General features: G+C 38.2%; 1 protein-coding gene across 7 annotated transcripts in view; it reads right to left on the bottom strand.

Moving 5' to 3' along the window:
* Positions 1–12,340, bottom strand: part of TENM3 (teneurin transmembrane protein 3) — a 323,343-nt gene that overhangs the window by 60,263 nt on the left and 250,740 nt on the right. For 5 of the 7 annotated variants that reach the window (XM_040600425.1, XM_040600594.1, XM_040600507.1 and 2 more), the window contains 2 exons: positions 4,216–4,242; positions 1,514–1,660 (listed from right to left, as the gene is read on the bottom strand). In XM_040600425.1, coding sequence (XP_040456359.1) covers positions 1,514–1,660; positions 4,216–4,242 — 174 coding nt within the window. The remainder of the gene's footprint in view (positions 1–1,513; positions 1,661–4,215; positions 4,243–12,340) is intronic. The other 2 variants (XM_040600681.1, XM_040600860.1) reach the window with 1 other exon arrangement.

Here is a 12,340-nt window from a genome sequence, read left to right as displayed (position 1 = left end):
TTGTTCTGTTTACAGGTATTCCTGTTCACCTTGCTCCTCTTCCTTCCACAGCTCTGTTATCTGCTCTTGGCTCTTCCTCTGATATGTCACGTCATTCTATTATCTTTAATGTTTACTGAATCTGTTCCAGTCTATTACTGGGCTTTCAACTTTTTTTCCCTACATGATCTGTTTTTTTGCCTCCACGTTGTTTACGCTCTAACCTAGCTTCTCCTCCTCTTTGCTTTGTCTCTTTTCAGGCTTGCAGGTTTCTCTTTCTTCGTTATGGTCACAATTCCCTGGCCCAGCTTAATTCCCCAAACAGCACATCTCTGCATGGAAATGCTATGGCTAGTCACTCCTCTTGCTCCCTTCCTACGTGCAGACATTCAGCTTCACGCTAGCTCAGATTCTGTGTATCACTTTGCGTCAGATTCTTTAGGCCCCTACACGTGCAAAACTGACTCAAAATATACAATATATAATAGAGAAGGATGACAAACCAAATGATGTGTAAAGCAATAAACAGCATCACTGTTTTAATTGTGTTATTTATTTTGCTTGGGAAGTAAATGATGCTGTTATTTATACTTTGTGATGTCTAAAATCCCAGCTGCAGTGGGGATATGAGAGCAAACAGCCAACCAGCAATGGCAAAGGCATACACAGTCTGAAGCTGAAAAACAAAGTCACAGATGACTCTATCATCACCCCGAGGCCCTAATGGAGTTTCTTATCTGTGCTCTGAATCTGAAGGTGTTAAACAAAAGGAGCTGATGAGAGGAGAGAAAGACAGACAGACAATAAAAGCGTTATGCTGATCTAATATTTGAGTGCATTCACATTTAATCTTGTTTTTTTTGTGGGTTTTTTTCTGTGACTCTGAAGTCATGCCAAAGTCACAGCCCCTCTACCTTCCCTACTCTACAATGATGATTGCAGATTGATTCCTTAGAGTCAACGGTCCTGCCTGCATCTTCCTGCAGATTGTTACCTGTCACCTGAATGACAGACTGCGTAAAAGCAAGCCAAAAACCCCCAAGACTTCTGGGAGCATCCTGTCACTTATCTGAGCATTCACAGGCTATGGAGGGATTAGATCTCTGTAGACTGGGCAGGCAATTGTTTCCAGCAACAGCATCATAGGTCAAAATGTAAACTCCCTGTTCGGCCTTTTCTCTTGGGATAATTTCCTTGTGAGGTCACTGAAAATTTGAACTCCTTTTTTTTCCCTCTCCACTACAGTTCACTGAGTTGAGACTACATTTTATTATTCCAGAATAGAAGAACACTGCAGGGAAACTAAGGTGACACCCATCATTTTCTAAGCGCACATCTCACCTGTCACAAGCAGCTTGTAAGGCTTTGCTGATATGCCATATAAAAGCAATGAATAGCACCGCGTATTCTTACAGGCACAGAAGTTAGTAAAATGTGTGTATGGTTCTCATGGCGGTAATTAATCACCTGACTGCAAAATCTCCATTCCTCCCATGTTCTCCCCAGCGTTAAAGATCCATTTGGTGTATCTTACCTCCTTCATTGTCCTTACTGTCGGTGCAGAGAGTTTCCATAGCTACATCACAGCCTGCTCCCCTCCATCCTGGCTGGCAGACACAGTGCCAGCCGTTTTGGTCCAGCGTGCACCTCCCATTGCTGTTGCACAAGCCAGGGCAGCCCTCTGTCGAAACAGACAAAGAAGAAAAATCACAAGTGATTTTAATATTGCAATTATACAGAAAGAAAAAAAAAAATACAAACAAGGGACACTTACTGGGAACAGGCCTTAAGAACAGCACAAATACTGTAATTGCACATGGAGTGGAACAGCAACATTACCTGGGGAATGTAATTCTTAACAAAGTGGCATCTTTGATTGGCCTGACACTTGAGACACCACTTACCTGTACAGGCAGGAAATAAATGCACCAATCCTCTAAATACCTGCAGGCCAGACAAAATTAAGTTTGTTTTTTAAATACTGGCTTTTGGCAAAGTAACAAGAGATGAGTGCATAGCGCAAACAGAGCTGGGTAAAATGATACATTTTTCTGCGCTCATAGAACAGATAATTATTTGCTCTATGCAGTATTGGTTACATACTGGCACAAATGTTTAAGCTCCCTGTTACTATGAACAAATCCCTCCAAATTCTTAAGCAGGACAATAGATATGATTTTAGGCACATAATAAAAGAGAACGTTAACTTTATCTGGTCTCAGAGTTGCCGTATATTCATGTGAAATTACAGTGTGTTAAATAATTGCACAAAGTATAGGCCAGTTTTAATGACTATACTTTATGCCAAAAATACATTCCTTTTCACAGAATAAGCAAAGCCCAGGAAATAGTGAAGCAGCTTAGCATCTATTCTAACAAACATTAGGATTCAGGCTGCATACGGATGGGACAGGACCAACAGGATTTCCAACTAAATGTAATAGCTGTGCGTATTTGATTACTTAGGACGGACAAAATGAAATACCATAAGGACCACAATAAAACATTGATAGACTGAACAAAAACACGGTAGTGACGTGCTTCAAGACAGATAGCAGAGAGTGATTTTTTGTGACAATCTCCCTAAGGCTTTTGTGCTGTTACCTTTATATCCTATCTTGTCTGCTTTTATGGCCAAGGAGGGAAAATTTGGGAAACAATTAAAATAATTTAATATATCCAAAATCGATAATTGTTTTCAGTCTAACATTTCATTAAAAAAAACAGTAACTGTCACTTCCTAGTGATGAAATCTGGCATGCAGCCAACATGATCTGTATGAGGATGACAACACTATAAATATGTAGATTTTTGGTGTTCCTTATCTATGGCTATGACAAGACACTGACAGAAGCAAGTACAGATATGGCACTAAGTATCTTATGAGAAGGTGGCTACAAATCAGATATTTTTGGACACAACAATTTTCTGTAAACTTTTATCCAAAACACTTAAGTAACTGTCTAAATACTTCTTCACTTTGTAGAGCTATCTTCATGAAATAATCTAATGACTCATCCTGGTTAGGCTTAGTTGAGCTTAGAACCATTTTTCAGAAGTAATGGTCTATTTTTTTCTTCTAAAGACTTCTGAACTTACTGACACCGTTCAACCACGTAGCTCCAAATTACAAACATTCCCAGAGTTTAAAGTTTTGAAGTTATAAAGGGTGCTTAACTCTTGTCAAATTACTCTTAGAAGGCAGAGGATTGAGAAAACCTCTTTATGAGGACAGGTGGTGATGCTACCGTTAAGGATACTGTGCTATCATGCCAGGCTGAGATTAGTCTTGCTACTCTTATTCTTTCAGACTGTACCTGCTAATAGTATTTGTTCACGTACTGAGAGCTATTTGTTTCTTAATCTCTCTTCTGTTTAATTTATGGAAGACTTACATACTTAATTGCAATACTGACAGAGTGTTTTAGGAGTCAACTGGGTGCACTCAAAACTTATTGTGTGAAAGCCTGGATATTGCCATGAATATTGTCATATTCTAATGAAAAAAACACAAATAAGGAATAGAGAAAGATACTCAGGGAAAGAGGGGTAGGAATATTTAAAACATTTTTCTAAATAATTTTTTCACCATAACTGAAGATACAAGAATCTTTGCTGTTTCATGTCAGGCTTTTGCATCCTTGAACCTTTTTAACTGAAAATGTTGCGTAGCATATACAAGCTTTTTCTAGCTTCACGCAAAATACAAGTCATAATTTCCTACAGATGTTCTACATACAAATAAACAAAAGTTTAAAAGCCTGGGTATTCTATTGATCTGTCTATATATATACACACACATATCTATAATTAATCTGTCCTTTAGAACTAATGACACTTGTTCTGTGACAAGAGTATTGCTTTGCTTTGTTTCCTAAATATTCACAGTTTTGTAGGTAGAGGTCCAATGACAAAACTAACAGAGAAAAAGCACCAAACAGCAAACGAATACTATCTTCAGTTTCTGGTTCAAACAAAATCTAACACATGTATACAATTTGCATATAAATGTATAATTACTGATAAAACATTTGTATATAACAAACAAGATTTCATTAAAAGTTTCCATTAAAAAATTTGAGATGAATTGAAAGTCATATGAGTTAAATCTATAATCCATGGAATGTATGTAAAAGAAGATTCTTTTGCCCAGGCTAGTGTGTCTGTAACTATATGTTCATATAAAAAAAGTACATGTAAGTATAGGCATGTCATCAAAGAGCAAATATACAGTACCTTTCACTATCTTATCCAAATAGTGAGCTTGAGAATTAGAAAGAAAAAAAAAAAAACAGACAGACATTTCAGAAGTGTCACATAAAACAAGAACTGTTCAGAATTCACATGCAAATCAAGCAGGTGCACCTGACATGAGAGGTCTTACATTACAAAATGAAAATGTAATTCAAAGCTTTTAAAAATGCAAGAAATTATCTTTTCAGCAAACATCGTCATGATTCAAAGAAACTATTTTAGAAAGGAGGCCCGCAGAAGAAAGAGATGCTACCTTTCGGAAACTATGTTTTTCTTCTGACTTCTCTTTACATGCTTTGATTTTTATGTATAACAAAAATATAATCAAGGCTAGTTGAAAATGTCCATTTTCAGCACAATGTAGGAGTAATTAGCTTACAAGCTTTAAAACACTGACCATACTGGAAGATCTTTGGTTTGCAGGTCATGTATGATTCTGACAGCATAACTAGCACTATCTTAATTCTGGCTGGATTAAAAGGATTTTTAGGAGGAACAGTTTTCTGCTTCAGTTCAGCCATAGTTATTCTTCCGAGCACAAACATCAAGTATGCAAAGTAAGTTAGATCATATATATCGGGTGTACGAGGAGGTAGTGGGGTTAGTAGGTGGTGATCCATCTCATTTGGAAAAACGGGCGAAAATTAAACTTGGGCTTTAGATGGATAAAAATGAATAACACAGTATATTCAAGAACAGCAAGACTTTTGCTTTATGAAAATGACACCTAAAATTCTGCAAAAAAATTGAGGAGGCAGATGGGTGAATGACAGACGAGCACAAGATGGATTTAAAGCAGCAGGCTCTACTTGTAATACATGAAACACAGCAGAGACGGGTTATATTCCCTCACGTTCCCTTACTTTCAGGAAACAGATGTCAACTGCAGGTGTGTTACAGGGGTTAAATGTCACACAGCAAAACCAGGTAGGACATGTCCATCGCAGGCCACCAAACCCAGCCACCTGCACGGGTGGTGACGGAACATTACCGACCACAGCAGTGGGGACATGCCAAGCTGAGTCAACAAGGCTAGAGTCGATCTCCTGGTTTTGCTGGACAAGGTCATTCAACTGGGCCCTCACAGGCTCTCTTTACTTTCAAAAATTGCCCTTTTTTAAATCCCTGCTGGGGATCTAGCAAGGATATCCTAGCAAGGACCCTGCTAGGATACTAGCAAGTACTCTGTCATCTGCTATTACTCTTCAACTTTGTGTTTTGGATGGGTAAGAAAGGCATTTCTAAGCACGGCCTTTCCTCCAGTTTGGATGAACGGGGAAAAAGCTCTTCCCAAGTCCAAGGAGGGAGATGATGAGATAGTCTCACAGTTGCCACAGTCACCGCTACAACTGAGAGGCAGAAACTTTCTAGTCCCTGTCTCTCAAAGAGGCAGGTGTCCACTGCACAGTTGTTCTTTTCTTTTTTCTTCTACAATGGTAAGGTTAAAGGGAGAGGAAGTAAGAAGATGAAAACATCAATTACAGAACATTTAGAACAGTATCAACAAACTAAGTAGCTTTTCACATTAACCACAAACAAAAAGAAAAGTGATACAGTTGCGTTTCAGGGTGGATCAAATTCTTCTCTTACTCATGCAACAGAATTCCCCGCGCTCCTACACAGCTGCTCTTAGAACAGGGTGTAGTATGCGTGGAGGAAAAATTAAGCTTTATTTCATAAAATGAAAGCAATTAGGTCTGTCTGGGGAATGGATCTGGCCACCAGTGAAACATTAAATGCCTCTACAAATGTAGGGATAGGTAACAAAACAGAACGTAACAAAACCCTCCTAGGCAACCGAAAACACTGCAATCCCAGGCCCCCACATGCTATTTCCTTTCAGAAAATCAATCTGCATTAAAAAAAAAAAGAAAAAAAAATTCAGAAAATGCTCTTTTAAGATATCTTGTAGCTAGTAGTCTTGTCAGTCAGTTCCAGACCATAAAACTATACCGATCAGAAAACAAGTGCTACCTTTCAGCATCCTTTTACTCATGGTCAGTTGACATTAAGGACAATGTTAGAAACTATTTTGGTTAACATGCAGCATCCTGGAAAAATCAAAAAGCAGAAAATGAGTGACCAAAACCAGTATAACTTTGCAGTGAAGTTTAACTAGCCATGCTGTCTTCCTTACCTTCATGGCACTGCAATTGCAACTGAACCCAGCTCTGACTGGAAGTGAACAATAAAACCCTTTTTTGCTCTGTATAGAGAATTCTAGGTGGGATTTGGAGCACTTCAGTAGGATAGAGCATCTCAGCTGGTGTTCCTTGGCAAGATATTTACACATCTGGCACATGTGGGTTATGTTAAGTCCTTAAAAAGTCTAATTATAGACTAGACAATATACCTACAAGGGTTTTCTTGCAGGGTTTAAGACTGTGAAATTTAAAATCTTGCTATATATCCAGGAATAGAGGGACTTCATATAGCTCCAAATGGAATGAAGAAAAATAAAAATGAAGATATAAAATTTGTATATGTTCTAGGATAGTCAAAATCCACGAAGATGTAAATGGCATTCAAAATTGATGCAACATAAAATATAAATAATGCTATCAATGTGTGTGGATATTTATATAAATATGTGGCATGTGAATGTATTTTACAAAGAACTGATAAGTCAGGCAAATTCACATTTAACACTGCATATTTCATAACCAGTCAGAACCCTGACATTTTTTTTTTTTAAATTTAATGTCTCCCATTAGTTTCCCATCAGAGATGTAAGTCAATGTCTTCCTTAGATTATTCATATGCTACTTCCTCCAGGTATGACAGAATAGCCACAGAATAAAAGTACATATTAAATCCATTTATCCCAATCAGCTCCTGTTCAAATCAGCATGAGTCACATACCCGTTGATTTGATGTTCCTTAATTGGTACTTATAACACTGCTTTATTCTGATTATTCTGTCATAAAGGATTATAATGGTGACATGCTTCTAAATACTGTATAGCAAATTTATATTTCTATTAGCTTACATTATTATCCTCCACCAGATGTCTTCACCCATCATAATCTTTGTAACCTGTACACTAGACTACAACATGCCACACATCTTTTGTAGGGTATATATAGTCCCATTACAGTACCAACAGCTCCACATGAGTGACGAGTTACTTTGCTGTAAGAGTAGAATTTCACCTCATAGTACCCCCAGCCGTGAAGCAAAAATACCAAAGAATGTGACCAAAGCCGTGTCGATCAAGGTCTGCCTAAATTAAAAACTAACTTTAAGGTTTTTTTTTGCTTTCTACACTTTGAAAGTGTGAGCCAAACCCTTGCCTCCTCTCCACCAACACTATCGGCTTCCTTCCATCCTTCCTGCATTGCAGCCTCTCCCTCTAACAGAAAATGGAAAGGAGAAATTAGAAACAGAGAACAGAGCCAAAGGGGGAAAAGGAAAAAAAAAACCCAACAAAAAAAACCCAGATGAAGAAATGTATGCTACAATAATGATGAGCACAGTTCTGCTCCCTCCTGAGCAAGCTCTGCTTTGCTTACTCTCCTCATCTCCCACAACTCTGTGTAGCAATCCCGTCCACTGGTGAACAACTGCATACATCTCTCTGCTGCTAACACAAACTTCTTGCTCTCAGACGTACATCTTCTACAGGAAGATGTAAACAACGTATCTTGCATCAGGTGTGTTTACACTTCTACATAACCTTGCGCTAAATGTCATATAAGGAGATAACAGGAAAAAATGCCATCTTAATTTCCTGTAAGCAAACTATGGTATGTTGATAGTATACCGTTTTCCTTAAGCTATCTATACATTTATCTATTTGTTCAGAGTTAGAAAGTTTTAGCATCTTAATATTTTAATCAGTTTTTAAAATTTGTACTAAACTGTTCACAATCCGTATGACAAATAACACCCTGCCACCACCACACTACAAGACTATTATTAGAGTGGCCAAGTCAAACAACCCCAAATTTAGGCAATGCTGGGTCTGTGGGTACCTGTGCAATTCTTAGACCCTTCTTCCTTTGTCAAGGCACAGAGGTGACAGTCCTCATTCAGCACTCATTCCCTCACGGACAACAAACGGCTCATGTCCTAGTGCAGGCACACCGTGCTAACCTCAACAAAGAAGTGGCTGTTTCCTTACAGACTTTTCTATCATCTTCCTCCTTAAGTTAAAATATTTAGTACAGTGTCTTCACAATACTGGGGTGAACACAGAAATGCATCCTTATCTCATTTTTGCCACCGAGCGACTAAGGAAGGCATGGAAAGATTAAAATGAGAAGTCTCCATCCACTGGGCTGCAAACACCTATGATGTGATTTTCCAGAATACTTAGAATTATATGGGATTTCATACACAAACCAGCATTTTAGCAATTCACACATAAGTCAGTCAGGTCCCCAGAAAATGAAGAACAGTCAGAGGACACGCCTTTAAAGTTTGCTTTTGTGAATGACTAACAGAAAATACATGGTAGAAGCAAGGGTGGAATCCAGTTCTTCAGAATCATTCTTAATGAGGAGATCACCCTGTGCACCAGTCTCTGGCACAAGTGAAGTGGAGTTTTTGCATGTGACAGCCCTTCACAGCCTTGCAACGTTCTTAAATCATGTCTGTCGGGTGCAGAGGGAAAAGCAGTTGAAGATACCATTGAATTTTTTTATTACAATGATACATATATACTATAATTAGTGTCACATCTTCTGTTATATAATGATAAGGACACGTAAAAGTGTTCTCTTGCGGCTTCTTAACTTTCTCATTTTGCAACTTCGCTAAAGTTCTTTTAACATGTTTTTTTGGCATTTCAAAGTTCTCAAGCCGTATGCATACAAAGTAAACTGGAAAAAAAGAAGGGAAAACACCCCAGAGATTCCATTCTGCGGTACTGCATTTTTTTTCCCCAGTGAGCAGTGGGGAAGCTTTGATGAACCACCTATGTCTCTGCCATCTGTGCTAACAAAGTGTTACGAACTGTACTTCTTACTCCCTGTGCAGCCAAGGAGTAGCAAGGGATAAGGCACATACTTCATCAGTGGTTTCACTGACACTTGCCAACAGAAGAGAAACTCTTGAGTTTCTTTGCAAGCTTTAGGGAGCAAGCACTTTGGGTAAACAGGTTTTTGTGCTTTTTGGGTGGAACTGGTACAAAACACAGAGTTGACAGCTGTGGCCTACACCCTCTAACCTATTCAAGACTCGGTCTGTGGTGGTTTACTTCTGACCTGGCTATGGGAAAACTCTTTAAGTTCCTCTCACTTCCACCCAGCCACAGTTTAACTACCCTGACAATTCAAACATCTTTGGAACGTAAACAACCAAATATCCCTTGTGATACTTAAACCCAGTATTTCTTGTTCTACTCACATCAGTCTTAAGAAATAATGTATTGATTGCTTTGAACAATTGCTTTTACTCTCAACAAGAGACTATAAAAAGCCATATGTGTCCATATGCAATTTCTGAGGAGCTCCGTACCTCTACCAGAAAACTTAAAGAAGCCCAGAATTCATAAAGTTTTAAAACCCACTGTTCTGGCCTGTCCTTAAAGCAGTTCACTCATGTCAAATGATTCATCCACTCCAGCCTTTTCTGAGCCTCTTCTACCTGGTGAGCTGCTTCCTAACTTGAATTTGTGCAGTTGATTATTCTTCCTTAAGCACAGAATCCAGCATTTGTTGAATTACACCTCATTTTTCTGCATAGTCGGTGCTATTTGTTAAAGTAATTTTAAATTCTTGTCCTGTCTTCCAAAGTGCTTGGGGGCAGCGGGCTTTGGTGTCATTTGCAAATGTAATTCTCTCTATTCATCACTGAACAGTACTGAAAGCACATGCTCTTCCACTGTAAGCAGCGCATGGTCGTCATCCCTTCCCTGCGTTTATAAGAACCTTGTCTTAGACATACCATATGTTCACAGCATTGCTGCCAATAGAGGAGGATTAAAAACACTCTTCCCTTTTGATAATTTTTCACTCCTAAATTCCCATCTTGCCCTCCTTGTAAAGGAGAATACATGGATGGAATAATAGTTTCACGCAACCTTCTTTTTTTTCCTCTCCCTACATTGGCCAAAACATAATCCTCCCCCTGAAATCATACCTTCTTCTTAATTTCTGCACTTCTCTCCCAGTGTTTACATAGACCTGCAGCAGAAATACCTGCTGTGTATGTTTCTGCAGAGAGACCCGAATTCACTGCGATTTACCCCTTGCCAAAACCGCAACTGTTCTTTGCAGCAACCATTTATGGTTTTTCATGTACAAAGGCATGTAAGCCCATTATGCTTCCGATTTTTTTGTTCTAGGGTCCATCCCAATTTTACTATGAAGTAAGATTTCTCATCAGGATTATGGGAAAGCCACATGTATCTTAGAATAAAAGGTACAGTTGCTTTTAAGGATATAGTAGATGTAGGAAGTTTGGGACTGCTGATAAATTCATGAGCGGTGTTGTTTCCTATTAAACAACTATTTTGCTGGAAAAGGATTTAGAAGAAAGGGTATATGCCATTAAGGATTTAAAACTGTCCCACATGTACAGGCTGAAAAAACGGTCAAACACCTATTTGAGACCTCTGACAAACTTGCAAAGACCTGCCTCAGATGCAGGTAAAACCTGACATGCTAAGAACTGCATGAAAGATAAATTTGGCTTGAAAACATCTTAAGAGGATGGAATGGGATGGGAACCATTATCGTTTCTGTCTTTTTTCCTGACTGGAGTACTTTCAGAGTGTGTCTGACCAGCATGCAACTATACAACAGAACAAAAGCACTTACTTTCTCGCCACTTCAGCTCAAGTAAGCTGTGCAACGTGCTTTAAAATTCTTCACATCTCAGAGGATTCTGCTGTTTTCTGAAGAAGTGCCTAAACTTGAACTTCACATGTGGTCCTTATTTGAATGCAAATCAACCAATTAGCAATTTAAAGTATGCTAACAGATAATTTGTCTTTGAGATACTTGGTCTTGCAATGTGTTAAGGCCTGACCAATAATTCACTTTTTTTCACAGCTTCAGATATGCGTGCACTATTTTAAATTCACCTGGCAATTGAGTATTTTTATAGTTACCAAACATACAAATACTTAGCATATTGAGGGCTTGGCCTGGCAAATTAAAAACATGCCCTTCAGGCACAGGAAAGATCAAAACCGTATTTGTTCTAAATTTCATGAAATCTTGTTGAACTGTGGTTATTAGTCCTCTGGGTGCCAAGAAAGTAATCTTTTCTTTTTCATGGAATTTCTGCATTGAGAATAAAAGTATAAATATTCTGGTGAAATCCAAACTCCAATGTAGTCATGTGTTGTGAAAGTAGGATTTCACTCACAATATTGTGGTAAACTAATTGCTATTTGATTTTATCTGAGAATAAACTGTTTGAATGGCAAAGGTCAGACGTTCATTCAGATCCAATCTTACTTTTAAGATGAAAGTTTTACTGAGGTGTAATTCCACGAACTCAAAACTAAGGAAAAGCTTAAATGTAGGAATTCTGAGAATTACAGAATGTATTCATACAGCAGTAATTATTTTAATTTTATGGACAAAACTTTCCTTCTGATCAAAATTCTAAAATCTCAACAGAACCTTAAAATTTATTAAGAATTCTTGGCACGAATGCATTAAGGTACATTAAATACCTAGCACATTAAACCACTATGAAATATCAATATTCTCAGTAATTCAAACTTTGAAGAAAAGTAAACCATGCTTGGCAGCTTAGCATCAGTACTAAAATGACCGTAAAAATGGTCATCATAATACTGGTTATCCATGCCGCTCTGCCTCTAATCTGCAAATGTGGGGAAGATCAATCAAGCCCTCAAACTGGTCCATGAATACCTTCAAAAATATATATTGTAATGATATATAGCCATATCAAATTTTCTATAAGCACTTCCTTTAATTAACAGGAGGAACACATTTGTCTTGACTTGCTCCCTGATCTTATAAAGAGATAAAGTGTCATTTCCCTGTAGTCATATTTGAAATCAGTAATGTAAGGAGCTGTAAACCGAACATACATTGAAGACAGCAGGTGCATACCATATAACTTAGTGGAGGAGATTACTTCTTTGCATTCCTTAACATTAGCAGTACTGAGCTTACACTGCTC

The sequence above is a fragment of the Falco naumanni genome, chromosome 1, assembly GCF_017639655.2.
Source record: "Falco naumanni isolate bFalNau1 chromosome 1, bFalNau1.pat, whole genome shotgun sequence".
In the NCBI taxonomy this organism is placed as follows: Eukaryota; Metazoa; Chordata; class Aves; order Falconiformes; family Falconidae; genus Falco; species Falco naumanni.
Note: the sequence above shows the minus strand (reverse complement) of the source record. Positions and strands in the feature narration are given on the sequence as shown.